The 27,521-nt window shown below is 44.1% G+C and overlaps 3 protein-coding genes across 4 annotated transcripts in view; all 3 read right to left on the reverse strand.

The window, feature by feature from the left end:
• The window catches only part of LOC139380596 (alpha-1,3-mannosyl-glycoprotein 4-beta-N-acetylglucosaminyltransferase A-like), a 52,121-nt gene extending 35,089 nt beyond the window's left edge, over positions 1-17,032 (reverse strand). Inside the window, exons 1-2 of one of the 2 annotated variants that reach the window (XM_071123417.1) lie at positions 16,890-17,032; positions 15,838-16,287 (exon numbers count right to left, since the gene is read on the reverse strand). In XM_071123417.1, the coding sequence (XP_070979518.1) occupies positions 15,838-15,931 (94 nt within the window). In that variant the 5' untranslated portion in view covers positions 15,932-16,287; positions 16,890-17,032. Of the gene's footprint in view, positions 1-15,837; positions 16,378-16,889 lie in introns of both variants that reach the window. The other variant, XM_071123416.1, reaches the window with a different exon arrangement.
• A 160-nt stretch (positions 17,033-17,192) lies between these two features.
• LOC139380597 (protein CREG2-like) lies at positions 17,193-19,399 on the reverse strand. Its single transcript, XM_071123420.1, has 4 exons — positions 18,837-19,399; positions 18,494-18,663; positions 18,249-18,362; positions 17,193-18,096 (listed from the first exon to the last, which is right to left on the reverse strand). The coding sequence occupies exons 1-4, from the start codon at positions 18,963-18,965 to the stop codon at positions 17,955-17,957; spliced, it is 555 nt and encodes a 184-aa protein (XP_070979521.1). The 5' UTR covers positions 18,966-19,399; the 3' UTR covers positions 17,193-17,954.
• Positions 19,400-20,367: 968 nt separating this feature from the next.
• On the reverse strand, positions 20,368-25,678 carry LOC139380379 (CRACD-like protein). Its single transcript, XM_071123009.1, has 10 exons — positions 25,607-25,678; positions 25,144-25,270; positions 24,792-24,924; positions 24,440-24,604; positions 24,162-24,230; positions 23,825-24,061; positions 22,373-23,654; positions 20,970-22,081; positions 20,762-20,882; positions 20,368-20,609 (listed from the first exon to the last, which is right to left on the reverse strand). The coding sequence occupies exons 1-10, from the start codon at positions 25,656-25,658 to the stop codon at positions 20,404-20,406; spliced, it is 3,504 nt and encodes a 1,167-aa protein (XP_070979110.1). The 5' UTR covers positions 25,659-25,678; the 3' UTR covers positions 20,368-20,403.
• Between the last annotated feature and the right edge of the window lie 1,843 nt (positions 25,679-27,521).

The raw sequence follows: 27,521 nt of genomic DNA on the forward strand, positions 1-27,521 counted from the left end.
TATAATAAAACACACAGAAATACAAGCCTTGGGTCATTAATATGGTCAAATCATTTTGAAAACAAAACATTTATTCTTTCAGTGAAATACAGAACCGTTCCGTATTTTATCTAACTGGTGGCATCCCTAAGTCTAAATATTGACGTTACATTGCACAACCTTCAATGTTATGTGATAATGATGTACAATTCTGGCAAATTAATTACGGCCTTTGTTAGGAATAAATGTTCGCAATGAGCCAGGCGGCCCAAACTGCTCCATTTACCCTGACTCCTTACTCCTTGAAATTCATGTTAGCAGGCAATATTAACTAAATATGCAGGTTTAAAAATATATACTTGTGTATTGATTTTAAAGAAAGGCATTGATGTTTATGGTTAGGTACACATTGGTGCAACGACAGTGCTTTTTTCGCAAATGCGCTTGTTAAAATCACCCGTTTGTCGAAGTCGGCTGTGATTCGATGAGAAATGAACATGCACCACATCGACTATATGCAACGCAGGACACACTAGATAAACTAGTAATATCAACCATGTGTAGTTAACTAGTGATTATGTTAAGATTGATTGTTTTTTATAAGATAAGTTTAATGCTAGCTAGCAACTTACCTTCTTGCTACCCTCGCGTAACAGGTAGTCAAGCCTGCCATGCAGGCTCCTCGTGGAGTGCAATGTAAGGCAGGTGGTTAGAGCGTTGGCCTTGTAAGCGGAAGGTTGCAAAAACGAATCCCCGAGCTGACAAGGTAAAAATCTGTCGTTCTGCCCCTGAACAAGGCAGTTAACCCACTGTTCGTAGGCAGTCATTGAAAATAAGAATGTGTTAACTGACTGGCCTAGTTAAATAAAAAAGGTGTAAATACATATATAATTTTTTTTTTAAAAAGGAAAATCGGTGTCCAAAAATACTGATTGTTATGAAAATCGGCCCTAATTAAAATCGGCCATTACAATTAAATTGGTCGACCTCTAGTCAACAGTCAATTCACAAACCTCTTCCTCAAAGATGGCATTTTAGATGGAAATCAACGTTTGCCCGCTCTTAACCCACTGAATCAATGCCTGGTAGAGACTCTCTTGTAGGACTGAAAACATTCCAGAACAAGGAAATACACTAGCATACCACAGACAGTCTCATTCTACTTCTATGTATCATACCAACAAAACACCTAAACAATTCGTAATACCTCACTGACACCAACTCACTGTGATCACGATAAGTCAGACAGTGTTAAATTAATTTCCTGCTGTTAGAAAATGTCTATATTTAGTGACACGTCATAACATAAGCTACAGCACATCATGTGTGGGTTGTATATTCTCATAATGTGAGCACAGCACTTAGGCCTACAGCAGGTTGACATTAGGACCGTTCCACTTTTTGGCACACCTTTTGATTTAAAAACAAAACCTTTTAGACCTATTTGCCTATGGTAGAAATGGTAAGAAAGTACATTATAACTTTAATACCATGGCATTTTACCATGCCGCCAACTTTCCTGCCCTTAATATTTGAACGGTAATGCCGGCAACAAAGCCTTGTACTTCTATTTCCGACAACCGACCTAGTCATGATAGTGGTAATGCATTTAGAAGTCCCACCAACCGACCTAGTCATGATAGTGGTAATGCATTTAGAAGTCCCACCAACCGACCTAGTCATGATTGTGGTAATGTATTTAGAAGTCCCACCAACCTACCTAGTCATGATAGTGGTAATGCATTTAGAAGTCCCACCAACCGACCTGGTCATGATTGTGGTAATGTATTTAGAAGTCCCACCAACCGACCTAGTCATGATTGTGGTAATGCATTTAGAAGTCCTGCCAACCCCTCAGTATAAACGTTGCCTTTCACCTTAATGTCTTTAATTAATTTACATTCTATTGTTGTCTGACATCAAACTTGTCCTCGGCAATCACAAAGCTTCACAGAAATGAGCTACATTTATTCTCGCTATTTAAAATATATGTAGTTCTGTTCTTGAGCTGTTCTTTTCCATCGTCACAAAAATGCTTTGGCATTTAGCCTGGGGGAATGCAGTGTAGCACACTGCTATTTAATATTTGTTTCTTGATATATATTTGATTAGTCTTAAAATGTTTCTTAGGACCTGTATAAACAAATAATGGATTTGTCTAGTCAGCTCATAATTACCAAAACATATCTGAATGTTTTGAGAAGCAAACTTTTTATTCACAGTAAAAGGAAAAAACATAATTTACAAGTAGGCTAAGGCAAGCTGCTAACTTCCTGTTGTGAACGTGAAGAAATTAAAGCAGTGGAAGGTCTGAATTTAAAATGGTAGGCATTAACGTAACATATGGATTAGCATTCGCATCAAGTCCCAATGCAAAGTCACACCTCACTTTTCAATTGTTTTTGTTCCTGATCAGAACGACGAATTCATGTGGGAAAATGGGGTGGTGTAATAAAATGGAGTACCCGACAAGCCAGCCTATTCCCGAAAATGTAAAATGCAACAGAAATAAATTCAAATTAAACCAAAATCGGGGATAAGTAATGGAAAATCCAATAGCTACAGTACCTTCGGGAAGTATTCAGATCACTTGACTTTTTCCACTTTGCTGGGATAGGGCCTTATTCTAAAAATGTATTAAAATAGTTCCCCCCCCCCCCCCTCAACCTCACACAATACCCCATAAATACAAAGCAAAAACAGGTTTCTATAAAACGTATTACAATTTTTTATTTATTTTAAATAATCACAATTACGTATTCGAGACCCTTTACTAAGTACTTTGTTGAAACACCTTTAGCAGTGATTTCAGCCCGAGTCTTCTTGGGTATGAAACCGATTTTTGGGGAGTTTGTCCCATTCTTCTCTGCAGATCCTCAAGCTCTGTCAGGTTGGATGGGGAGCGTTGCTGCACAGCTATTTTCAGGTCTCTCCAAAGATGTTCAAATCGGGTTCAAGTCCGGGCTCTGGCTGATTCACTCAAGAATATTCAGGGACTTGTCCCGAAGCCACTCCTCTGTCCTCTTGGTTGTCTGCTTAGGGTTGTTGTCCTGTTGGGGTGAAGGTTCACCTTCCCAGTCCGAGGTTCTGAGAAGGTTTCCGTCAAGGATCTCTCTATACTTTGCTCTGTTCATCTTTCCCTCGATCTTGACTAGTCTCCCAATCCCTGAAAAACATCCCCACAGCATGATGCTGCCACCATGCTTCACCGTAGGGATGGTGCCAGGTTTCCGGTAGATGTGACGCTTGGCATTCAGGTCAAAGAATTCAATCTTGGTTTAAATCGGACCAGAGAATCTTGTTTCTCATGGTCAGAGTCCTTTAGGTGCCTTTCGGCAAACTCCAAGTGGGCTGTCGTGTGCCTTTTGAAGAGTGGCTTTAGTCTGGCCAATCTGCAAAGAGGATTGTTCTGGAAGTTCCTCCCATCTCCACAGAGGAACTCTGGAGCTCTGTCAGAGTGACCTTCTGGTTCTTGGTCACCTCCTTGACCAAGGCCCTTCTCCCCCAATTTCTCAGTTTGGCCGGGCGGCCAGCTCTAGGAAGAGTTTTGGTGGTTCCAAACTTAATCCATTTAAGAATGATGGAGGCCACTGTGTTCTTGGGGACCTTCAATGCTGCAGATCTTTTTTGATACCCTTCCCCAGATCTGTACCTTGACACAATTCTGTCTCGGAGCTCTACGGACAATTCCATAGCTCGGCTTGGTTTTTGCTCGAACATGCACTGTCAACTGTGGGACCTTATATAGACAGATGTGCCTTTCCAAATCATGTCCAATCAATACATTTACCACAGGTGGATTCCAATTAAGTTGTAGAAACATCAAGGATGATCAATGGAAACAGGATGCACCTGAGCTCAATTTCAAGTCTCATAGCAAAGGGTCTGAACACTTACATTTTATTTAAAAATATATATTTGCACACACAAACACTAGCTAAAAAAAAAAAAAAAAATCAGTTTTCGCTTTGTCATTATAGGTGGAAGTCAAGGTGGGAAAAGTTACAAAACTCCAAGCCCACTTCAGAGAACAAGCCGAAAAGTTGACAAAACAAAAAGGAGCAAATGAGGGACCACCGTTACACAATTAGAGCAAGGTGGTATAATTTTATTTTGAGCCCATAGCAAGAAGGTCACAGAGCATCCCAGGGTTCACACTAGATAACATAGGCACAAAGTCTGAGGAGCATGAGGTGTGGCTAATGTTAGACAGCTTGAGCTAGCATACAAACGCAGTAGCACAAAGTAGAAATAGTGGATAGTTCCGAAGATACCTGGAAATGAATGAATAAATGTTTAAAAACATAAGTGTTTGTAGTTTCAGTAATGATCTGGTTACCTAAGTCTTTTTGACCACATTGTTGTTACTTGGAATAAAAAAAAACATGCTCCCTACCCTTTAAAATTGAGGAATTTAGAACATGCAGCTGTCAGGTTACCATGACAACAGTTGCAACAACAGGCTCCCCTCTCCCCACTGGAATTCTCTGCCTCTGATCCCATTACAGGGGCTTAGTCTTGGGCTTGCTCACACTCTCCCATGTTGTAGCAGGCTTTCCCCCCCCCACTATACATGACTTGAGTGTGTTGAGTCACTGATGTCATCTTCCCGTCTGTCCGGTTTTGCACCCCCTCAGGCTTGTACAGTGGTGGATATATTCATGGACTATACTTGGCCTCGTCTCTGGGTAGTAAGTTTGTAGTCTTGATATCCCTTTGGTAGTGTGGGGGGCTGTGCTTTGGAAAAGTGGGTAGGGCTATATCCTGATTGGTTGGCCCTGTCCGGGAGTAACTTTGGACAGGACCACAGTGTTACCCGAACCCACCCGTCTCAGTCTCCAGTATCTATGCTGCAATAGCCCATGCGCCGTGGGACTAGGATCAGCCTGTCCTAGTTGGTGTAATTCGCCTGTCTTATCTGGTGTCCTGTGTGATCTTAGGTAGGCGACCTCTAATTTTCCCATCTCTCTCTCTCCCGGGCGATCTGAGCCTTAAGACCATGCCCCAGGACTATCTGGCCTGATAACGTGTGTATGTCCCAGTCCACCTGGTCATGCTGCTAATCCAGTTTCTGCTGTTCTGCCTGCGGCTATAGAACCCTGACCTGTTCACCGGACGTGCTACCTTGTTCCAGGCCTGCTGTTTGCATTCCCCCACCCTGCCGCTTAAACGCAAGCTTTTTTAAAATTTTCAAATATATTGTAGCTTAGACCTTATTTGACATAATTGGATGTGTTTGTGTTATGCCCGCCATTGGTTGAGACACCGCATACTCAGGCTGAGTGTCTCGTTTTGAATCATTGTAAACTTTCAAATGGTATCAAAGATGGTTGAGTCCACACAACGTTGAATTGAATGTGAATATCTGTTTTAGAGGATTGACAGTATTTGAAACCTATTGAAATCATAGAAATATAAAATTATATGGTTTAGCCAATACCGTCATAACTATTATATTGTGCAGCTCCTTTCTAAGTAAATACCTGCAGTCAACTGGTGCAATATGTTAAGATAAAGCAGACTGTGTTCTTCAATTCACCGGTCACATTATGAAGCTTACCGTAGTTCCCCAGAACAGATGAGCCAGTCGCGTGTATGTAAAGAGCACAACTGGAGAAAGCAGGAATAGGTGAGTCCAACTGTTTATTGACAGGGGTCACGTTATACATGTTCAAACTCACCAAAAATGACATTTGGTAGCTCCTACCTATATATACACACACACACACTACCTTTTAATAGTTTGGGGACACTTAGAAATGTCCTTGTTTTTGAAAAGCTGTTTTTTCCCCCATTAAAATATACAATTGATCAGAAATACAGAGTAGACATTGTCAATGTTGTAAATGACTATTGTAGCTGGAAACGGCTGATATTTAATGGAATATCTACGTAGGCGTACAGAGGCCCATTATCAGCAACCATCACCCCTGTGTTCCAATGGCATGTTGTGTTATCCTTTTAAATTGATCAACTAGGATTAGCTAATTAATCATTAGAAAACCCTTTTGCAATTGTTAGCACAGCTGAAAACTGTTCTGATTAAAGCAGCAATACAATTGGCCTTTAGACTGGTTGAGTATCTGGAGAGTCGGCATTTGTGGGTTTGATTACTGGCTCAAAATGGAGAGAAATTAAGAACTTTCTTCTGAAACTCGGCAGTCTATTCTTGTTCGGGGAAAAAGCACAAAAGTTTTCAGCTGTGCTAGCATAATTTCAAAAGGGTTTTCTAATGATCAATTAGTCTGTTAAAATTATGAACTTGGATTAGCTAACACAACGTGCCATTGGAACACAGGATGGTTGCTGATAATGGGCCTCTGCACGCCTATGTAGATATTCCATTTTTTTTAAATATCTGCCATTTCCAGCTACAATAGTCATTTACAACATTGTCCACACTGCATTTGATCAATTTGATGTTATTAAAAAAAAGTGCTTTCCATTCAAAAACAAGGACATTTCTCAGTGACCGCAAACGTTTGAACAGTTGTGTCTACACGCAAAACTTTATGAGATGTACTGCCTTTCTTTGCTAAAAAATAAAACGGTTTGCCAATCGTTAGCAAATTTCCATGGAGGCTATTACGTGTGCTTATTTTGTTAGCATTCTGGTAATAGAAGCACAAAGGGTGTTTTTTTTGCATGTTTTAATGTTTTAATAATCCCCATGATTTTGGAATGAGATGGTTGACGAGCAGGTGTCCACATACTTTCGGTCATGTAGTGTGAAAATGTAGTTTCTTCAATAAATCAAATAGTTTAACTGTTTGAAAGCTTTAAAATTGTTCAAATCTAAAAGAGGGGTACAGTCAAAAGGTGATTGAAATCAAATGGAACAACCCATTTCCAAAACGAACAGTATTTGGTTTCAGAATGTGCCACACCTCTCATACACGTGATTTGGAAAAGCCTGCCCTCTCCATACAAGCTTAACTCAAACAGTTTGGGTGGTACCAACAGAAGCATGAAAAGAGGAGTGATGCTTTATGATGTACAATCCTAACTTATAAAGGATTCTTATGTACTAGCCTACATCCTTGCGTTGGTACACTACACACCCAATTTGTCCTTCATTTTGATCCAAGCAATGAAACACTGCTGGCCTGACCTAGCTAAGGCAGTAAAGGCACTTGATTCCCTCAAGAGCTGTGTAGCTATGATACCATTGAGCTTATAAAAAAATCTAAATCACTGAGGCCTTGGCGTGCGTGTGCTTCTGTAACAGTTTTGTGAAGAGTAACCACAGAAGCATTTAGTTGGAAGGAACACACCTATGAATCACATTGCTTTCGTTATTTGCGAAAAGAGAGTGAAGCAAAAGAGAAAGGAGGGGGAAACAGAAGATGTAGCTGTCATCTTAACATACTAGGACTTTTAATGAGCAGCAAGCAGTCATGGCGGAGCATGTAAAATTGCTTCTAAATCAATAAATAGACGAGTCAGACCAGGAAATAATTGACTGCTGAATGATGATCTGTCAAAATACATGAGCATTGATCTTGTCCTCAGCATGCTAGCTTGCAAGCAAAACTCAATGGCTGTGGATTTTCATAGCTTTGCTGTATCTGGCTTGAATAACCTGCTATTCTCACACAGCCAGCCAGATGCGATCATTTTCATGGATAGCCATGTCCCCCTGTGATGGCAACCATCCCGATACCATCTATAGCCCTTCCACAAAGAGGAACCTGTTACATAGCCATCTGTGTCAATATCCAGTTTTGAATAGGGCAGGGTGGTATACCGTACTGTACAATATACCGGTATTGGTGCACTGACCGGTTTCACATTCTTTAAAATGGTATTTTAATGTTCGATTTGTTAAATGTGATATGCCGTGTGTAACGTCCATTTTTATTGTTTACTCTGCTACGTTAGTCATCCCTCTCTCGCCCTCTCCATGCCACTTTCCACACAGACGTAGCCCCATCCCGTCACTCAAGGACCGCTGTTGCTTGACCATGAGACACTTGTGTTCGGTCAATGCAGCAAAAACAATGTTGATGACAATGATGCCCGTTTTACTTCTTAATATAAATCCACTAGCTTTCTATAAATTACACTAGTTTGTTTCTTACATCTGCAAAAAATGGCTAGTTTGTCTTCTCTTAGCATATTGGGCCTAAATCTTGTTAGACGCCAAAGCTAATCGCTAGTTAGCTGGCTAGCTAAGTAGCTAATGAAATTTACTGAGTCAGCGCAAATGTAACTAGCTATAGAGCCTGATAAAACCAGTGATGTTGTAGACCGAAATCAGCATGTTGTTTATGCAACAGAATACAGGAAGCATGAATATGTTAGCTACATGAAGTAGCAAAGAACAAAAACAGTAAATGTAGCCAAAGATTATAGAGTCCCCTAGAGAACACTTTGGTTTCTACCCTGACACAATAACACTTCCCTGACATTAATAATTAATTGTAATGTAAAACACCCACTATTAGAGGTCGACAGATTAATTAGGGCCGATTTCAAGTTTTCATAAATCGGTAATCAGCATTTTTGGACACCGATTACATTGCACTCCGCGAGGAGACTGCGTGGCAGGCTGACTACCTGTTACAAGAGTGCAGCAAGGAGCCAAGCTAAGTTTCTAGCTAGCATTACACTTATCTTGTAAAAAACAATCAATCTTCACATAATCACTAGTTAACTACACATGGTTGATATTACTAGTTTATCTAGCATGTCCTGCGTTGCATATAACCGATGCGGTGCCTGTTAATTTATCATTGAATCACAGCCTTCGCAAAACGGGTGATTAAACAAGCGCATTCACACAAAATAAAACAACAAAAAAAGTCGGTGCACCAATGTGTATCTAACCATAAACAACACCTTTCTTAAAATCAATACACAAGTATATATTTTTAAACCTGAATATTTAGTTAATATTTCCTGCTAACATTAATTTCTTTTAACTAGGGAAATTGTCACTTCTCTTGCGTTCTGTGCAACAGAGTCAGGGTATATGCAGCAGTTTGGGCCGCCTGGCTCGTTGCAAACTCTGATGAACATTTCTTCCTAACAAAGACAACCAACTTCGCCAAACGGGGGATGATTGAACAAAAGCGCATTTGTGAAAAAATAAAATAAACCTTGCACGAATGTACCTAACCATAAATATCAATGCCTTTCAAAAAAAAAAAAAACAATACACAGAAGTACATATTTTTTAAACCTGCATATTTAGTTAAGAAATTCATGTTAGCAGGCAATATTACACTAGGGAAATTGTGTCGTTTCTCTTGCATTCATTGCATGCAGAGCCAGGGTATATGCAACAGTTTGGGCTGCCTGAGTCGTTGCGAACTAATATGCTCTCATGTTCTGAGCAAGGAACTCAAATGTTAGCTTTTTTACATGGCAAATATTGCACTTTTACTTTCTCCTCCAACACTGTTTTTGCATTATTTAAACCAAATTGAACATGTTTCATTATTTGAACCTAAATTGATTTTACTGATGTATTAAGTTCAAATAAAAAGTGTTCATTGTTCATTCAGTATTGTTGTAATTGTCATTATTACAAATACACTGCTCAAAAAAATAAAAAGGGAACACTTAAACAACAATGTGACTCCAAGTCAATCACACTTCTGTGAAATCAAACTGTCCACTTAGGAAGCAACACTGATTGACAATACATTCCACATGCCATTGGGCAAATGGAATAGACAACAGGTGTAAATTATAGGCATTTAGCTAGACACCCCCAATAAAGGAGTGGTTCTGCAGGTGGGGACCACAGACCACTTCTCAGTTCCTATGCTTCCTGGCTGATGTTTTGGTCACTTTTGAATGCTGCCGGTGCTTTCACTCTAGTGGTAGCATGAGACGGAGTCTACAACCCACACAAGTGGCTCAGGTAGTGCAGCTCATTCAGGATGGCACATCAATGCGAGCTGTGGCAAGAAGGTTTGCTGTGTCTGTCAGCGTAGTGCCCAGAGCATGGAGGCGCTACCAGGAGACAGGCCAGTACATCAGGAGACGTGGAGGAGGCCGTAGAAGGGCAACAACCCAGCAGCAGGACCACTACCTCCGCCTTTGTGCAAGGAGGAGCACTGCCACAGCCCTGCAAAATGACCTCCAGCAGGCCACAAATGTGCATGTGTCTGCTCAAACGGTCAGAAACAGACTCCATGAGCGTGGTATGAGGGCCCGACGTCCACAGGTGGGGGTTGTGCTTACAGCCCAACACCGTGCAGGACGTTTGGCATTTGCCAGAGAACACCAAGATTGGCAAATTCACCACTGGCGCCCTGTGCTCTTCACAGATGAAAGCAGGTTCACACTGAGCACGTGACAGGCGTGACAGTCTGGAGATGCCATGGAGAACGTTCGGCTGCCTGCAACATCCTCCAGCATGACCGGTTTGGCGGTGGGTCAGTCATGCTGTGGGGTGGCATTTCTTTGGGGGGCCGCACAGCAATCCATGTGCTCGCCAGAGGTAGCCTGACTGCCATTAGGTACCGATATGAGATCCTCAGACCCCTTGTGAGACCATATGCTGGTGTGGTTGGCTCTGGGTTCCTCCTAATGCAAGACAATGCTAGACCTCATGTGGCTGGAGTGTGTCAGCAGTTCCTGCAAGAGGAAGGCATTGATGCTATGGACTGGCCCGCCCGTTCCCCAGACCTGAATCCAATTGAGCACATGTCTCACTCCATCCACCAACGCCACGTTGCACCACAGACTGTCCAGGAGTTGGCGGATGCTTTAGTCCAGGTCTGGGAGGAGATCCCTCAGGAGACCATCCGCCACCTCATCAGGAGCATGCCCAGGCGTTGTAGGGAGGTCATACAGGCACGTGGAGGCCACACACACACACTACTGGGCCTCATTCTGACTTGTTGTAAGGACATTACATCAAAGTTGCATCAGCCTGTAGTGTGGTTTTCCACTTTAATTTTGAGTGTGACTCCAAATCCAGACCTCCATGGGTTGATAAATTTGATTTCCATTGATAATTTGTGTGATTTTGTTGTCAGCACATTCAACTATGTAAAGAATACAGTATTTAATAAGAATATTTCATTCATTCAGATCTAGGATGTGTTATTTTAGTGTTCCCTTTATTTTTTTGAGCAGTGTATATACACACACACACACACACACACACACAGTGGGGCAAAAAAGTATTTAGTCAGCAACCAATTGTGCAAGTTCTCCCGCTTAAAAATATGAGAGAGGCCTGTAATTTATCATAGGTACACTTCAACTATGACAGACAAAATGAGAAAAAAAATCCAGAAAATCACATTGAAGGATTTTTAATGAATTTATTTGCAAATTATGGTGGAAAATAAGTATTTGGTCACCTACAAACAAGCAAGATTTGGCTCTCACAGACCTGTAACTTCTTCAAGAGGCTCCTCTGTCCTCCACTCGTTACCTGTATTAATGGCACCTGTTTGAACTTGTTATCAGTATAAAAGACACCTGTCCACAACCTCAAACAGTCACACTCCAAACTCCACTATGGCCAAGACCAAAGAGCTGTCAAGGACACCAGAAACAAAATTGTAGACCTGCACCAGGTTGGGAAGACTGAATCTGCAATAGGTAAGCAGCTTGGTTTGAAGAAATCAACTGTGGGAGCAATTATTAGGAAATGGAAGACATACAAGACCACTGATAATCTCCCTCGATATGCAGCCCCACGCAAGATCTCACCCCGTGGGGTCAAAATGATCACAAGAACGGTGAGCAAAAATCCCAGAACCACACGGGGGGACCTAGTGAATGACCTGCAGAGAGCTGGGACCATAGTAACAAAGCCTACCATCAGTAACACACTACGCCGCCAGGGACTCAAATCCTGCAGTGCCAGACGTGTCCCCCTGCTTAAGCCAGTACATGTCCAGGCATGTACCAGCAACAGTGTGTGAAAACACACAAAGTATTGAGATAAAGTTTTGTTATTGACCAAATACTTATTTTCCACCATAATTTGCAAATAAATTCATTAAAAATCCTACAATGTGATTTTCTGGATTTTTTTCTTCTCATTTTGTCTGTCATAGTTGAAGTGTACCTATGATGAACATTACAGGCCTCTCATCTTTTTAAGTGGGAGAACTTGCACAATTGGTGGCTGACTAAATACTTTTTTGCCCCACTGTGTGTGTGTGTGTGTGTGTGTGTGTGTATTATATATATATATATACACAAATAAAGTTGAAAAATATATATCGAGCACACAGCCATGCAATCTCCATAGACAAACACTGGCAGTAGAAAGGCCTTACTGAAGAGCTCAATGACTTGGCGTAGTCATAGGATGCCACCTTTCCAATAAGTCTGTTTGTCAAATTTCTATCCTGCCAACTGTAAGAACTGTTATTGTAAAGTGGCAACATCTAAAGCAGCAATGGCTTAGCAGTAGGCCACACAAGCTTTCCTGATTGCCCAACATCGTTGTCCAACCTCACTAATGCCCTTGTAGCTGAATGGATGCAAGTCCCTGCATCAATGTTCCAACACCTCTTTTCTCTGTATACAGTGCCTTGCGAAAGTATTCGGCCCCCTTGAACTTTGCGACCTTTTGCCACATTTCAGGCTTCAAACAAAGATAAAACTGTATTTTTTTGTGAAGAATCAACAAGTGGGACACAATCATGAAGTGGAACGACATTTATTGGATATTTCAAACTTTTTTAACAAATCAAAAACTGAAAAATTGGGCGTGCAAAATTATTCAGCCCCTTTACTTTCAGTGCAGCAAACTCTCTCCAGAAGTTCAGTGAGGATCTCTGAATGATCCAATGTTGACCTAAATTACTAATGATGATAAATACAATCCACCTGTGTGTAATCAAGTCTCCGTATAAATGCACCTGCACTGTGATAGTCTCAGAGGTCCATTAAAAGCGCAGAGAGCATCATGAAGAACAAGGAACACACCAGGCAGGTCCGAGATACTGTTGTGAAGATTTGGATACAAAAAGATTTCCCAAGCTTTAAACATCCCAAGGAGCACTGTGCAAGCGATAATATTGAAATGGAAGGAGTATCAGACCACTGCAAATCTACCAAGACCTGGCTGTCCCTTTAAACTTTCAGCTCATACAAGGAGAAGACTGATCAGAGATGCAGCCAAGAGGCCCATGATCACTCTGGATGAACTGCAGAGATCTACAGCTGAGGTGGGAGACTCTGTCCATAGGACAACAATCCAGTCAGTCGTATATTGCACAAATCTGGCCTTTATGGAAGAGTGGCAAGAAGAAAGCCATTTCTTAAAGATATCCATAAAACGTGTTGTTTAAAGTTTGCCACAAGCCACCTGGGAGACACACCAAACATGTGGAAGAAGGTGCTCTGGTCAGATGAAACCAAAATTGAACTTTTTGGCAACAATGCAAAACGTTATGTTTGGCATAAAAGCAACACAGCTGAACACACCATCCCCACTGTCAAACATGGTGGTGGCAGCATCATGTTTTGGGCCTGCTTTTCTTCAGCAGGGACAGGGAAGATGGTTAAAATTGATGGGAAGATGGATGGAGCCAAATACAGGACCATTCTGGAAGAAAACCTGATGGAGTCTGCAAAAGACCTGAGACTGGGACGGAGATTTGTCTTCCAACAAGACAATGATCCAAAACATAAAGCAAAATCTACAATGGAATGGTTCAAAAATAAACATATCCAGGTGTTAGAATGGCCAAGTCCAAAGTCCAGACCTGAATCCAATCGAGAATCTGTGGAAAGAACTGAAAACTGCTGTTCACAAATGCTCTCCATCCAACCTCACTGAGCTCGAGCTGTTTTGCAAGGAGGAATGGGAAAAAAATTCAGTCTCTCGATGTGCAAAACTTATAGAGACATACCCCAAGCGACTTACAGCTGTAATCGCAGCAAAAGGTGGCGCTACAAAGTATTAATTTAAGGGGGCTGAATAATTTTGCACGCCCAATTTTTCAGTTTTTGATTTGTTAAAAAAGTTTGAAATATCCAATATTGTTGTTGATTCTTCACAAAAAGAATACAGTTTTATATCTTTATGTTTGAAGCCTGAAATGTGGCAAACGGTCGCAAAGTTCAAGGGGGCCGAATACTTTCGCAAGGCACTGTATATATCAATGTCGTCGCTCTTGCTGCTGGCGATTCTGATCCACCTCTACGCAGACAAAACCATTCTGTATACATCTGGCCCTTCTTTGGACACTTAACAAACCTCCAAACAAGCTTCAATGCCATACAATACTCCTTCCGTTGCCTCCAACTGCTTTTAAACGCTAGTAAAACTAAACGCATGTTCTTCAACCGATTGCTGCCCGCACCTGCCCGCCCGACAAGCATCGCTACCATGGACGGTTCGGACTTAGAATATGTGGATAACTACAAATACCTAGGTGTCTGGTTAGACTGTAAACTCTCCTTCCAGACTCACAATAAGCATCTCCAATCCTAAATTAAATCTAGAATCGGCTTCCTATTTCACAACACAGCCTCCTTCACTCATGCTGTCAAACATACCCTTGTAAAACTGACTATCCTACCGATCCTTGACTTCGGTGATGTAATTTACAAAATAGCCTCCAACACTCTACTCAGCAAATTGGATGTAGTCTATCACAGTACCATCTTTTTTGTCACCATAGCCCCATATACTATACACCACTGCGACTTGTATGCTCTCGTTGGCTGGCCCTCGCAACATATTCGTCGCCAAACCCACTGGATCTATGTCATCTACAAGTCTTTTCTAGGTAAAGCCCAGCCTTAGCTCACTGGTCACCATAGCAACACCCACCCGTAGAAAGCGCTCCAGCAGGTATATTTCACTGGTCATCCCCAAAGCCAACACCTACTTTGGCCGCCTTTCCTTCCTTTCCTCTGCTGTCAATGACTGGAAAGATTTGCAAAAAAAAATTATCACTGAAGCCTTATAACTCCCTCTCTAACTTTAAGCATCAGCTGTCCGAGCAGCTTACCGATCACTGTACACAGACAATCTGTAAATAGCACACCCAACTACCTCATCCCCATGTTATCTTATGCTCTTTTGCACCCCAGTATCTCTACTTGCACATCTATCACTCCAGTGTTAATGCTAAGTTGTAATTATTTCACCTCTATGGCCTATTTATTGCCTTACCTTCCTAATCGTACTACATTTGCACACACTGTACATAGATTTGTTTCTATTGTGTTATTGACTGTAGGTTTGTTTATTCCATGTGTAACTTGTTTTTGTCGCACTGCTTTGCTTTCTCTTGGCCAGGTCGCAGGTGTAAATGAGAACCTGTTCTCAATTGGCCTACCAGGTTAAATAAAAGGTGAAATATTTTTTTTTAAATACATAAAAATTGAGTGAAAAACATTCCCAGAAGAGTGGATGCTGTTATAGCAGCAAAGGGGGGGGGGGGACAAAGTCCATATTAAATGCTAGTGATTTTGGAATGAGATGTTCCACCAGCATGTGTCCACATACTGTACATGACCAAAAGTATGTGGACACCCTAGGGTCACGCACTATTTGTAAATGTATAAATAATTATTCAAAAACATAAAATATCCTCAAACCATCTAAAAAATATATATTTTTTAAAAATACCGTGATATATGCTGGCCATATCGCACAGCCCTAGTTTGAAGATGCTAAAGTATTATACAGCCAACAAGAACCTCATATGAAGTGCCTGTCTGTTCGTCTATCTATCCGTCACTACAGTAAGTTCGGTTATAAAACGTGTTGGTAGCTAGCCAGCCTGCTTTCCATCTACCAGTCAAACAGCTGTCAAAAACGTTAGCTAGCTAGGTTAGTCAGCTTGTCAGTTATTGATTTATAGTAATGCAGTGGGAACAGCTAGTGGCTAGTTAACACAACAGCGTTCGCTTGCTTACCTTTGCCATTCTGCCAGGCTGTGTACCAAGACAGGCTGAGAAACGACGTGAAGAAAATGATAGCAGTGGCAACCGTTCCATTTCTGAGCCTCATCTCATTTCAGCGATTCTCTCAACGAAGCGCGGGGACCCCGGGGCCGGCGTGCCTCACTCACTGCCTTCAGGGGTTTCAATCCAGGCAGAGGTGCGTACATACAGTAACTCGCCTCGGGTAGGAAAGGAACTGAGGTTTGAGAAACTGGGCTGGCTTTAAAGGTGGATTTTGTCTTTCCTAATCGTTCCCGGTCTGTCGCAGTGACTTGTCGATCTCTTTCCCTCTCGCTTGAGGGTGGCCAGTCACGAGGCAACCCTTCCTACACCGAGGCTTCTGCGCGTTCTACAATCTGAATCTCCCCGTGATGTGAGCATGGTCGGGCGGTATGCTTATTCACCTCCACTCAGTGGCAGTCACTGCACAAAATGATGGAGAAACGGAAGATTAAAGATCCTGAACCTTAGTGTTGACTGTACGCCTCCTTGAACTTGTGCACTCTGATGATTCTGGGGATGGCAAGAGTAAGCACAATCAACTGGTTTGACACGAAGAGAACATCTGCATTAATCTAGATATCGTTATTTTCTACTTATCAAAGTTAAGCAGCAAACACTGGAAAAAAAAAATACTAACTTTCTCTCGTTACTGTAACTGGCACATTTAGAAGCTAGAGGGTAAGAGTTAAGGCCAGTCTTTTCTAGGAACCAGACCAATATGTGGTGGCTGTGCTTCTCCACAGACCTTAACTAGTATCGTATTTACATTTGAGTCATTTAGAAGGAGCTCTTATCCAAGATAAGGTTAAATAGATTCATTAAGACACTGACTTAGTTACACCTACAGTAGCGGCTGGCAGGCTAATACATAGCTAGCTACGGTACCTGTCTGATAAGACGCTGGCTACTGGCTGGTTATACTATTGACGCTTCTTGAACATGAAATGATTAGCTAGCGTTAGCTACGTGATAGATAGCTAAATGGCAGTATAACAATTAAAAACGACGTTTGCTACACTTACCCTATGTGTATTCTCGAAGTTGACCAAATTCGTGTTTTGTCACGAATAATCATTGATTGGGGGGAAAACTCCTTTATCTGCAAACAAATCTGTCAGGCAACGCCAGCGGTCTGCCAAGGCACGAGGCGCCGCCCACTCAAGACGCCGGTTGTTGCCGAGCATCAACACACCGCGAACTTGCGCAGCATTTATGGGATGCGCGAGTAAAACACACGCCTCTCTTTCAGCATCAAAATTACAAAATATACCGTTTGTCCCCAAAAAATGCTACCTTTTTTTATAACTAAATATATGAAGCACTACTTTAGGACTGATGGGTCGAGCATTTATTTTGCGGCCTATCATTTTTGTTTATGTCTAAAGAGCGCCACCGTGCGTTCATACGATCATTCTACAGCTGCTAGAGAAATATGCATCTTAAGCATTGCATAATTATGCAGAGCATACCTAAATTAAGTGACCTAATGATTTTAAAAAAATAGTGTTCTATCAGCTTTACTGGTAGAAAACACAAGCACCAATACACATAATGCTTCAAAGATACAGCGAGTGAAAGATTGGGAGGACATTTCAATTATTTGACCAAATCATTTGTATTATGTTCCCAACATTGCATGTACAGTTTTACAATCTATAACAATGTATCATTCAACTTCTGCTTTAGATCATGGAACAATCTATATCTACTTGTCTTTATAGTCACATTCTGTAGAAGCTTTCCCTTGAACTGTGGAAGCACTTTAATCAGTTAGTGCAAACTGGTTGATATGGGGGACATCTTAAATGTAGTTGTTACCTCTACATGCACCATGGTTAGACCACTCACACTCAGCCTAGAGAAGATCTAGATCTGAAAATCCCCACTCCCCATTTCTCTTCAAAAATATTCCAGAACTAGAGCTTTTAGATCCTCCCATTCTGTTATGTGTTTGAGTGGTGATGAATATGGTCTGAGGACAGCTGTTGTGGCACCTAGAGATGCTAACACACTGTCTTGTATTGGTACACGTGTGTCATATTTGGCACTGTGCAGTAAATTAATATAAACTGTGGATGAAGTTCCTCTCAGTAGGGTGTGGATTTGAAGTAGTCTTCCAGGGGGATGAGTGACACTCCTCCAACCCAATCCTGGAGCCAGACCTGTTTGAGCTCTAGCTTCATAAAGAACCAGTTGTGTCCCACTGGCCATTTCCGCATCACAGGGTGTCTGGAGGGAGAGGACAAAAGACAGCATTATACACACACTAAACAAGCAGGCTATGTGTAGTCCCTGACTTCATTACTGGTGAGAGACAATTGGACAGCCAAACACACACAGAACATGTTCAGAGAGGACGAGTGATAAACATGCACACACACCTAGAGAACATGGCCTCCTGGGCAAACTCCACCTCCTCTGGGCCCACTTCCACCATCTTGCCTGTCAGGGTCAGTCTGGCACAGCGTGGGTCTTCAGGATCATACACCTGCTGCCTGTGGGAACAGAGCACAATGTGTAACCATCACACACAGCAAGACTTGAAATGTGCCACTTCAACCTAGCACTGGGTGGGGACCCAAGGTTACCCACCCAAGAAAAGGAGGTGGGTGACACTCAGTCCTACCTGCAGAAGTCTCCCTCTGCCTCTGAAAAGGTGAGAGAGGCAAATGGGAAGCTTCTCAGGTCTGCTACAGAGTTGTCCATCAGAGTGACGTAGAAGTAGACAACTCCTGTACTGTTGTCCATTGGGCCATCACTGACCGAGAAAATATTCCCAAAAGGAAGGCCCTTAATCTGAGGATACAAAATAAAGTTGTTATACACAGGTACATACATACAGGCTTCAGACTACCTGGCTCTGGTCTGAAAACAAGGCTTAATAGTACATTGAGTGCTAATGTGCTTCATGGAGCAATTGCAATGCTGAGGAGAGGGCACCTTAAGTAAGTCTACAAGCTTTACTGTACCTTGTCTTGAGTGGAAATGGTGGCGAGATGTCCCCAGTCGCTGTAGTGGGCCATGTATCTGGCGGTTCTCGCCGTCTCCTGATGTGGGGGAGGTGAGGGGGCACTGGCGGGCGCTTTCACCTCCTCCATCCGATAGGAGAACACCCTGGACGCAGATGACACGGGCGCTGCATCCTCCTTTTTCGATTTGACGGTTTCTTTGGGCTTCTCCGCACCATTTCGTAACACAGAGGGCGGCTATGCCTGTTTCCACAGCCCGCTGTTGTCCACTAGCAAAGCGGGGGCGACCTCCTCCTCGGAAACGGCGTCCAACTCTCCCTCCACCACGACATCGTTGGAGGCGACAGCCCAAGATACTGAGTTTCTGAGAGTGTAGCTCTCACAAAGGCACAGCAGCGCGGCAAATAATGCCAGGGAAAGATTATGTGACTTCATCAAACTGCTGGATATCTACTTTCCTTCTCGAGTTCGTCCTTCTGTCTAGGTGTGTGTTTACTGCCTCACGTGTATCTGTGGTGTTTTCATAACACAAGGCGAGGATTGGGCGGAGCCACAAGTTACACAATTGGTAGACGAGAATTGCCACAGCGCCACCCTCTGGTACGCCAAGGAATTATAGGGTGAACGTTGCCCTCCTTTCTATATTGAGAAATTCTCTCAGGCCAGAACTATTACTTTCCTACTCCTCTATGGTATTTTGCAATAGACATTGAACACGAGTCATACATGCTGCTTTAAATTTGTTTTGGCAAATGTTATATTTCTGTGCATTAATATTTCAGTGGTGCTTTCTAAAGATGTATATTTGCTTTGAATATACCCCAAATAGTTTTGAAATGAAATACTTTAACTGCTCTGTTAGTGTGGTCAGCAAAAATAAAATGACAGAAAACATTTGTATTTGTATTATTCATCATAAACAATTAGAGATAAATAGTTAGAACAACACTGGGGCATTTAGTCACATACATAAGCATTTATTATTTTCATAAATATCTTAAACATGATTTATTTCTGAGATATAATTAAAATGTTATTCCAACAATATATCAATAATATTTTCCCCATCTCTAACATAAGCCCAGAGTTTGGGACAAAAATATGTTTGGATCAAAACCAAGAGAGACAGAAAAAGAATTCAGAGATAGTGAACCATTCTACATCATAGTCATCCCACACGCAAACATACAATACAAAAAAATGTCACAAACAAAGCAAGCCTGTACATTCAAGGGAAGCCGATTTTACAGCTTACCTATAGCTTTTGCTTCCAAGGTCAATTAAATTCCACTTCAATGAACTCAACATCTCACTTTGTCCTTCACTCGCGCTACATTCCCATCACTACTGTTGTTGCTGTTTCTCTCCCTCTGTCTTGCTCCGTCTCTACCACTCTCACAACTTGCAATTGAGCCATTTTAGCAGACACTCTTGCCTATAGCAACTAAAAATAAGTGCATTTAAATAAGGAACTCCCCCTATCTCTCTCTGTATCTTTCTTTCTTTCTTTCTTTCTTTCTTTCTTTCTTTCTTTCTTTCTTTCTTTATTTCTTTCTTTCTCATTCTATCAGTCCATGGTCTTGTCATTCCAGGCCATTGACTTCCTCTTGGCCAGTTCCATCCAAGATGGCTGCCCCCCACTGTCAGAGATGGTCTGCAGGGGGGATGATGACGAAGGTGATGATGAAGGAGATGACGACGTTGCCATGTTCTTTCTCAGCCATTTGTGCTCTCTGTCTGCATGCCTGCCTGCCACTTTGGTTGGGCTTGATTCTGAGAGAGGAAGACATAGAGATGGTAATGACAATAGAAATTAATAAGATCTTAACTATGCACAACCATAGCAACATTTATAGAATGTTATAACTATAACATATAATTCAGTCGTTTTTTCAACCTATCCTATTTCATTAACATCTCTGTACCTGGCCTCCCATCAAGTTTAGCAACTTTAGTGTTTCTGTGAGTGGGTGGCGTTTTGGAAGGAGCAGCAGATTCAGCTGTGGGCTGAGACTCAGGTGGGGTCCTCGTTCTCCTGAGCTCCACCTGTATGGGGGAGGAGAGTGAGAGTGAAATTAAACTCTGTTTGTTTGACACCTCTGTTCTCAGAGGATGTGTGAATGAAGTGGTTACCTTGCTCCCAGCAGGAGGAGTCCACTCCGCCCGTTTCTCCAGAAAGGCTGCCCTCCCTCCCACAGTCCCTGGCCTGTCCCGGTCCACCCACTTCTCTGTTGGCACAGCCGCCTCCTCACTCTTCCCCTGGAGGACAAGGGTCCTGTCACCTCTCCCTAGTGCTGGGACTGTAGCTTGGACTGGGGCTGGGTTTGTTGTTGGGGCTAAGGCTGGTTTGGGCTGAGGGGTAGGGTTGTGACCTCGTGTGATCCAGGGGGGCTGGCTGGGTGTGGAGCTTGGGCTTGAAGAGAGGGAAGACGAGGCCAGGGGCTGAGTGGAAGTGGCACCTATTGGGGCAGATCGTAGTGTGGCTTGGGCTTGGGTCTGTGGAGTGGAGCGCAGGGTGTGCTGGGTTGCTCGTATGTTGGACGGTGAGGTCACCCGAGACACAGAACTCAGGGTAGATTGTGCTAGCGGTTGAGGGGCGGTGGTTGGTTGTGCTGCCCAAGTGTTGGTTTGGTTTGACACATGTGTTGATGGTTTTGTGTTCTGTGTTGATGGTTGAGTCACTGTCTTTGGTTGTGTTGTGTTCTGTGTCTGTGGTGTTTTGTCAGTCTGCTGTTGTTTTGTGGTCTGTGTGGGTGTTTGTGCTGCTGTCTGTGGTGGTTGTGCTGAATTATGTGACTGCAGAGGTTTAGCAGTCAGGGGTTGCATTGGGGTCTGTGATTGTGGTTGTGCTGCGGTCTGAGCCTGTGGTGGCATTGTCGTCTGTGTCTGTGGTTGTGTTGCATTCTGTCTCTGAGTTTGTGTCATGATCTGAGCCAGTGACGACGTCTGTGGTTGTGTTGTGGTCTGACATTGCGGTTGAGTTGGGGACTGCATGCCAGTGAACTCTCTGGGTAGACTGCTGGTGAAGAGCTGCTGGAGGCCCCTGGTCTTCCCCCATGCCATGCTCATCCAGGATACGGTAGCCTTGGGGGGCGCCTGGGGGCCAGTCGTGGGGTCCTGAGTGGCTGAGGAGGTAGTGTGGGCTTCCATGGCTGGGACAGGGGTGGTTTGGACCACCTTAGGGAAAGCTGGGGTGGTTTGGGCCTCTTTAGTGGGAGGTGAGGGGGTAGGCTGGGCTGAGGTTACTGTAGACATGGGGTTAGACACATTCACATGATGACACATAGTACTGTGATGGTGTTACAACAAGCACAATGTTCCCTCAGAGGAATAAGTCTTTATCATTCTGGTGTAACCTGCCATTTTTATTCTAGTGTAGCATATCTCCTTCGTTGGTTAACTCCCTTGATAGCATAGAGATGATATATTCTGTAGAAGTGTAGCTTGGGGACAAAGTCCAGCACTGACATCCCTATCCAGCAAATGCATGATAATAATACTGTATATTATGTTCATTATTTACCCACATGGCTCACCTGCTTCTCTGAGGGAGCCGGCTCTCCCCCTGGGTGAAGACAGTGTTGTTGGGGCATCCCAGGTATTTGTATGGAGCTTTTTGGGCATTGAGTTGGTTGGTGGGGTGTCCTGTAGCCCCTCAAGCCCGGTGGGTTTTGAGGAAAGGGTGTAAGGGGTAAGAGGGAGAGCACCCACCTCCTGACTTTGACGGTTAATCTTGAGATCTGATTGGCTGGTGGCTGACTCCGCCCGGACCTTCAGAGAGAGATAGGTGGAGCGAAGCTTCACGCCAAATGCCGATTTCCCCTCTTCCTCCTCTTCCTGTGCTTCCTCCTTTGCTTCCACTGCCTCCTCTACTCCCTCCCTGCTCTCCTCCTCCACCTCCTCCCCTTCCAAGACTTTCTCCCCGATATCGCTGGCAGTCAACTCCTCTTCTTTGGGCTTGGCTCCCTCTTGCCTGCCCCCATGCTGGTCCTGCCCCCTCTGGCTGGCGTTTGAGGAGATCAACTTAACCTCTGTCCCCTTCTCCCTCCCCTCCCTCTTCGCCCCAGCCCCAGCCTGCTCCACCACTCCCAATAAACCACCACTTCCCATCCTGGGTCTCTCCCGCTCCCTGGCAGAGTTGATGGAGATGCGGAAGGATCCAGAGACTGGCCTTGGCTCTGCCTGACCTGCGTCCTCCGGCCCAGCAGGTGGCTCTGTGGTACTCTGACCAGCAGCCACAGCCTCTGGCTTCCACCTCAGAGAGGATGTTCTGAGATCCACCACTGAGGCCAGGCTAACTGCGGGCTGGGCGGCCGGGACTGGGTTTTCTTTGGTGCTACCCTCGGTGCTGGGGGTTGAATCTTTCACACCACTCTTGCTCAGGATGTCCCTCTTGGTTTGGGATGGGGCTGAGGGCTTGGGGTCTCCCAGGGACAGTTTCAGGGTCTGCTGTTGTGGAGTGTATCTCAGGTCCTGTACTGTGGTCACAGAGGAGGACTGTGGCTGTTTGCCTGGCACAATTTCCACTGGTCTCAGAGCAACCCCAGGATGCGGCTGCTCCTGTGGAGAGGGCTTGCAGGGGAGGGTTGGGGTGGAGGGGAAGGTTTTTGGGAACCCCTCAGCCTCTGTGGGACCAGACTTAAGGGGTGTCAGCTCTGGGGGTGCAGTGGGGGTGGTCAACCCCTCCAACTTTTGGATCTGGGTAGAGTGAGAACGTAAACGTGTTTTACCCCCAGTAATAGCAGGCCCGTCCTCTTCCTCCTCTGTCAAGGGCCGGTCAAAGTTGTTAAGACTCTCTGAGCGTGGTCTCGATTCAGTCTGAAGAGAGCGAGAGAGAGAGAGAGAGAGAGAGAGAGAGCAAGACAGAGAGACAGACAGATCATCGAGCAATAGTGTATCCAGTATTTTGATCTTTCCTAAGCCTTCCTCTGTGTGAGTTCCAGAGGCAAGGGCCCCATGTGTAGTTGGTATGCCCAGGCAGAACTTACCATGGTCAGCCTTTTGTTCTTGGCACTGGCCCTCTGGTTCCTGGGCTTGATGGACATACGGTGGCGGGCGGCAGAGTTATCCAGGGAGGGGGTGAACTGGGCTGGGGTGCTGAAATCCAAGGCAGGAGAGGCAGGGGAGAAGGCAGAGAGGGGGGCAGATGGGGTGGGGTGCACGAAGTTGGTAAGAGGAGGTTTGAGCATGGGAGAGAGGGGATGGGACAAGGGTTGGGAGGTGGCCTATGAACAAAGAAAACATAATAAATATTTGGATTTATAACGACTCATAGTTGATATCAAGTGATATAGTGACTGACCCGCAAACAGGAATCGGTATTACCTGCTCTTCCTCCTCACTTCCTATTCCTGCTAAACTCAGAGAGCTATGGTGCCTGGGAGGGGCAGGGAACTGTGGAGGAATGGGGAAGGGTTTGGTTGACACACAATGGCTGATGAGGAATGCAAAGTTCAACTATTGGCACTGCTGGAATGCAAACATACAGTTACATACCGACTCATTGAGAGAAAATGGCGGTATGGAGGGTTTTATGGAGGAGGAGGTTGAGGGTGGAGGTTGGAGAGAGACAGTACCTGAGGATGCAGTGCACAAAGTCTCACCTTGTAAGATGCCCCCCGGGGGTGTCTGTGGTCGCCCATGGAGATTTCGGGAGGGCTGTGGGGCAGACCATCGTCCTCTGAGCTGCCCCCCAGGTCCTCTGGACGTTTGATTGGCAGGACCATTGGGGAAGGGCCTAGACGCATGTTCTGCTGCTGGAGCTTCATCTGGCCAATCAGAAATAATATAGAAACCTACCTTGAGATCTGCTTGGTAACCCATTGATGTCAATTCCTGATTTACACAGAAATACGAAGGTTCATGAGGTGTGGGATTCCTTTTGAATGGGGGTTGGGCCTTTAAATGCACATGTATGTTTCTAGATCCAGGGTACACCACGGAATGAAGACTCACCTGGAGTTCTTTGATCCTGCCTTGGACGTTCTCCTGGGATAGAACCCTGGGCTGCTCCGGACTAGACAGATCCTGGTCGGCCAAGAAGATACTGTCATGTGACAACGCCCGTGATCCCAACACGCCTGAACACCTGGTAGAGGACAGAGGGAGGAGGGAATATGAATGTCATGGAATCAATCATACATTTGTAAATATACACACACATACGCACGCACGCACACACGCACGCACGCACGCACGCACGCACGCACGCACGCACACACACACACACACACACACACACACACACACACACACACACACACACACACACACACACACACACACACACACACACACACACACTTACAGATGCTCAGCTGAGCCTAGCCCCTCCGCCTCAGTGACATCACCAGCAGACTGGCTGAGTTGGGTCTCTCTCTTGGATCTCCCAAACAGACGTGTTTTCAGAGTCTTCAGCTTGGACTTCCTCTTTCCTGGAGGATACAGGCCTTGGTCATGATGCACGCATACAAATGCATTCTTATTGATACTCATCCATGCTTTAACCACTACAGATACAGACACACTGTCTACACTCATGCAGACACACACTCTGACTCGCCCACTCCAATACAGATAACGTAACAGATACAGACACACTCTCACACACACTAACATGTGCCTAGTTAGATACACTCTACGCACACTCCTACACACATACTCAGTCTAACCCACTCTAATTTATGTTTATAACAGAGATAGATACACATGTACACTAACTGAGCTTTTACATGCTTTCTGAACATTATCCAAGATTTCCAGTGCCTCACCTCCTGTAAGGTCATCAGCGCTGCCCTCCGCATCTCCTGCAAAAGACTCCATCGCTCTTTCCTTTCAACAACTGCAGGAGGAATATATATAGAGAGAGAGACAGGGATCAATAGAGACAACAAGGAAACAGAGAGACAGACAGACCAACAAATGGAAGCAGAGATATCCAGAGAAGCCAGCAGTCAGAGAAGAAAGTGCAACGCGGAGATGTTGTGACACACAGAATGTCCTTTCTACCGTGGAGTGAATTCTCAGACTCGGTACTCTCTGGCCATGGTCTCTGCGAACACACTTCTATGCTGCACATGTATGAGTCTGATAAAACACACCCAAACAGGACACTATCTCTCATTCCACCTGAGCGCAAAGGTTTATTGGCACTTAGACTTTACCTTCAGCTAGTCAGGAAGGTGGGGTGAGAGAGAACACACTCCACTTCTCCATACCTGGATGAATCACTGTTTATAACGTATAGCAGATGGACACATGGTTAATGGAACTCTAATAGACGGGGATGGAAAAATCTATTAAGTTAACACACACAGGTGCGCACACACACACACACACACACAAAACCAACCACATGTACAAATGCAAACACACACACACACGCAGACAGACACACGTGTCAGTGCAGTACACTCTGTGATGACCCAGGTAACACCCTCTCTGTTGGTATTAGAGGCCTATAACCTGGCTCTCTAGTGAAGTACTGAAGTCTACACAGTGCGAGCTGCTGGTTGATGGCCAGAGGCTGATAAGACAGACAGCATGAACCTATGGTGCAACATGCAAAGTTCAAACTGCTCCTGAGTCCCCATTGAGACTCAGGGAGTCTTCATGAGCTCAGTTGATCTATGGGTCGAGTTGAAAAACACTACTGTTTCATAGTCAAAGGAGAGGCTATAGGGGTGGCTATGTCCCAAATATAACACTTAATATGCTTTAGAAAATAGGTTGATATTCAATATTTTCACAGACCGCCAATGTAACAGCTGCTGCCTGCATGCACTGTGTAAAATGGAGTTTGATTCAAAAGTGGAACAACTCGCTATACCACAAGGCCCCTGAAGAATACGGTCAAAAGAAACCATACAGATCCTCAGAGAGCCGTCTAATGAGCCCAAGGAAAGCAGCAACAGAAAATAAAGATAATCTGCAGGATTATTGACATTGCATAGAGATCCCTAGGATTTCACAGCCCCACAAATCCACAACAGTAGACGAATCACCAACTTTCAATGTCCCAGACCCAGCGACACAAAACTTAGCTGAGATGCATTGATCATACAAGCACACAGACACAGACTCACGCAGTCGTGCACACACACACACAAGAATATAGGCTAGTATTTGAACACATGATGTACATCATGTACTACATACTGTACACATGCTGTACCTTGGCAATTAGACACGGTAAGCCAAAGTCAATTTGCTGGGGCAGCATAAGCCCATTCTCAAATATAAGTGCATTTAATAATGCATCTCTATCTAAAAGTACTTATCCTTGAAAGAATGCTACATTGTTAAACCAAATCTCCCCAGGGACTAACATTCCTGTGTTTACTTACCCAGTTCTACCAGACTCCCTTACTGCACAGTAGCTATCCCTCCCTCTCTCCTCCTCTTCCTTCTCTCCTCTACTCTCTCCAACAGCGTTGTGTTCTCGCTCTCAGCAGAGGCTTTGTCCTTCTTTAAAGCCTCAGGCTGCGGTCCTCCACACCTGCAGATAGAGGGAGGGAGAGACTGAGAATAAGGACTGAGTGAAAGGAGAGAGCAATTAAAAGAGAGAGAGACAGAGAGAAAGGCAGGGACAGAGAAGGTCAAGCTATGCCGGGGGCAGCATATGCAGACAGGGAGACAAGAGGGCAGAGCGGATAGAGAGAGAGAATGAGAGAGAGAGAATGAAGG

This window comes from Oncorhynchus clarkii, chromosome 22 (assembly GCF_045791955.1).
Source record: "Oncorhynchus clarkii lewisi isolate Uvic-CL-2024 chromosome 22, UVic_Ocla_1.0, whole genome shotgun sequence".
Lineage (NCBI taxonomy): Eukaryota > Metazoa > Chordata > Actinopteri > Salmoniformes > Salmonidae > Oncorhynchus > Oncorhynchus clarkii.